General features: G+C 41.2%; 1 protein-coding gene across 1 annotated transcript; it reads left to right on the top strand.

Moving 5' to 3' along the window:
* The first annotated feature begins 204 nt into the window (after positions 1-204).
* On the top strand, positions 205-3,040 carry LOC107096132 (tripartite motif-containing protein 16-like). Its single transcript, XM_015392644.1, has one exon. The coding sequence runs from the start codon at positions 254-256 to the stop codon at positions 1,955-1,957; it is 1,704 nt and encodes a 567-aa protein (XP_015248130.1). The 5' UTR covers positions 205-253; the 3' UTR covers positions 1,958-3,040.
* Positions 3,041-3,188: the final 148 nt, after the last annotated feature.

Genomic DNA, 3,188 nt, shown 5'->3' on the forward strand with positions numbered 1-3,188 from the left:
AACACACAGCACTTCTAACTGAGTCATGCAAGCTTTTGAAATCCTCTCTGCTGTAAAAACATGTTCAACGGTTAGTCGACCGCACTCAGTTCAAACTGCCTCTTTTCCCCCATCCCCCACCGCAGACCCTCCAACCTCTATTCAACACGTAATGATGGGTGGAGCCACTGATGTTTTCTGTAGGAAACAAGCTCAAACCAGTTTCTGTTGAGCAGAAGAGAAACTCCCACACTCCTTGTTACTAAGAGCAGAAATGGCACATGGAGGAGTTCAACTAAACCAAGGTAACTTCTCCTGTTCAATCTGTTTGGAAAAGTATCCTGTGACTATTCCCTGTGGACACAGCTACTGTATGAACTGTATTAACGACTTCTGGAATGGAGAAGATCAGAGGAGGATCTACAGCTGCCCTCAGTGCAGGAAGGAGTTCAGACCGAGGCCTGGACTGGAGAAAAACATCACGTTAGCTGCCTTAATGGAGGATGTGAAAAAGTTAGGACTCCAGGCTGCAGCAGATGATCACTGCTATGCTGGACCTGAAGACGTGGCCTGTGATGTCTGCACTGGGAGGAAGAGGAAAGCTGTTAGATCCTGCTTCACTTGTCCAGCTTCTTACTGTCAGAATCACCTCCAGCCTCACTATGATGTCCCTGGATTAAAGAAACACAAGCTGGTGAATCCCTCCAAGAATCTCCAGGAGAACATCTGCTCTCGTCATGATGAGGTAAAGAAGATCTTCTGTCGTACTGATCAGCAGTGTATCTGTTATCTCTGCACCATGGATGAACATAAAGGCCATGAAACAGTCCCAGCTGCAGCAGAAAGGACTGAGAAGCAGAAAAAGCTCCAGGAGAGACGACAACAAATCCAGCAGAGAATCCAGGACCAGGAGAAAGATGTGAAGATGCTTCAACAGGAGGTGAAGACCATCAATGCCTCTGCTGATAAAGCAGTGAAGAACAATGAGAAGATCTTCACTTATTTGATCCGTCTGATCCAGAAAAGAAGCTCTGGTGTGAAGCAGCAGATCAGATCCCAGCAGAAAACTGAAGTGAGTCGAGTCAAAGAGCTTCAGAAGAACCTGAACCAGGAGATCACTGAGCTGAAGAGGAAAGATGCTGAGCTGGAGAAGCTCTCAATCACAGAGGATCACAACCAGTTTCTCCAGAACTACCCCTCACTGTCAGCACTCAGTGAGTCTACACACTCATCCAGCATCAATATTCGTCCTCTGAGATACTTTGAGGATGTGACAGCAGCTGCGTTAGAGCTCAGAGAGGAACTAGTGGACATCCTGAGAGACACATGGACAAACATCTCAGAAGCAGTCACTGAAGTGGACGTTTTACTGTCAGAACCAGTGACAAGAGCTGGATTCTTAAAATATTCACAAAAAATCACTTTGGATCCAGCAACAGCAAACATGAATTTACTACTATCAAAGGAAAACAGACAAGTTAAAAGAACAAACTGTGAACAGTCTTATCCTGATCATACAGACAGATTCACTGATTATAATCAGGTCCTGAGTAAAGAACCTCTGACTGGACGTTGTTACTGGGAGGTGGAGTGGAGAGGAAAGGAGGGAATAGATGTTGCAGTTTCATACAAGAACATCAACAGAACAGGATGGTTAAATCAATGTAAATTTGGATACAATAGCAAATCTTGGTCAATATGCTGTGATGCAAACAGTTACGCATTTTTTCACAAAGGAGTTAAAACTCCAGTATCAGGTCCAGTTTCGTCCAGAATAGGAGTGTATCTGGATCACAGAGCAGGTATTCTGTCTTTCTACAGCGTCTCTAAAACCATGACTCTCCTCCATACAGTCCAGACCACATTCACTCAGCCTCTATATGCTGGGATTGGGTTTAAAGAATTTAATGAGTCTGAGATGAAAATTCGTAAGAGTCTAGTAGGTGGAGATTCTGTTGAGTTTCTTATACTGAAATAGTCAGTATAAATAGTCAGGATAAACTCCCAGAAACCTCCAGCAGAACCAGGATCTGTGTGAGCAGCTTTCTGCCAGCTAGGGTTCAGGGAGAAAGTAGTAGACGTGCAAAAAAAATCAATCGTTGTACTAAAATATTATTTCTGTTAAGTTTTGTTGAGATTAAGATCTAAAGAAAAGCATTGTCTCCTGCTCAGATCCTGCAATTCAGTGAAAAGGTGGAGTCAGAGTAAAAAAAATTGCAAGCCCAGGAGAAAGTGCCTTGAGATGACATGTGTTGTGAATTAACACTATATAAATAAACTGAATTGAATTGAATTGATTATCACACATTAGGTCATTAACTAAACAAACGCTTTGAAGAGACAGGTTTTTATTAAATCACACTTGATTGTTTTAACTTTTTTTTCAATAGGATTTTTTTCTGAATTTATTTGATTTTGTTCGTGGGCAAGACACTGTCTGGATGGAGTGATGAGTGGGTAACAGAGGGAAACACTCACAATAGGGAGCAGTTTAAGGGTCTTAATAAAACTAAGGGGTTAAGACCCCTTCATCTGTTTTTTGTAAATTTTCCAAAACTGTTTTCTCAGTAGCCCTGAATCCTGGGAAACCCTTGGCAGAAATAACGTCTGGTGTTACATCGCCACCTATTGGATGTTTGTTTTAACTGCAGTCAGGATCCCATCCCATTATTACTCTTAGCATAGTTGTCATGTCCCTTTTGGTTAATCTTTCTTCATTTCTCAAGATAGGGTTGTTGTTTTTGTTTCTTTTACATCAAGGAAGTTTCCATGTGACAAAATGTAACTGAAGATTTCAGCATTTCTACATTATTTCTGAGATGCCATTTAGTCAATGGCAGGACATTATCTATGCTTAGAAATTGAGGAGGTTCTGGTTCTTCTCACAGAGTGTAAAATGCTCTAAAAACTGTCTCTCAGTTCCCCTCACCATCCTCTGCAGGAGTGTATTGTCTGTCATGTTGAGAAGTGTTTTCCTGGTAGGACTACACAATGCTGGAAATGAACAAACCTTTTTTTAATTACAAGACCTAATCCAGTAACGACCATGGTAATTTGAGTTAAATCATAAATCACTGAACAGAAGCTTAAAGTTGTTCTTTAAAATGTTGAAACCAGATTTTGACTTTTTTTTTTAATACTTTCACTTCTTTTCTGTAGCAGAAAATATATTGGTCTGATTCGGAGAGACGGCATTCATCCCACTTTGG

The sequence above is a fragment of the Cyprinodon variegatus genome, unplaced genomic scaffold (assembly GCF_000732505.1).
Source record: "Cyprinodon variegatus isolate N-32 unplaced genomic scaffold, C_variegatus-1.0 Scaffold600, whole genome shotgun sequence".
Taxonomy (NCBI): Eukaryota; Metazoa; Chordata; class Actinopteri; order Cyprinodontiformes; family Cyprinodontidae; genus Cyprinodon; species Cyprinodon variegatus.

What these genes read in the sequence shown, in the direction of transcription:
- LOC107096132 (XM_015392644.1), top strand. Translation starts at nt 254, where the DNA reads ATGGCACATGGAGGAGTTCAACTAAACCAAGGTAACTTCTCCTGTTCA.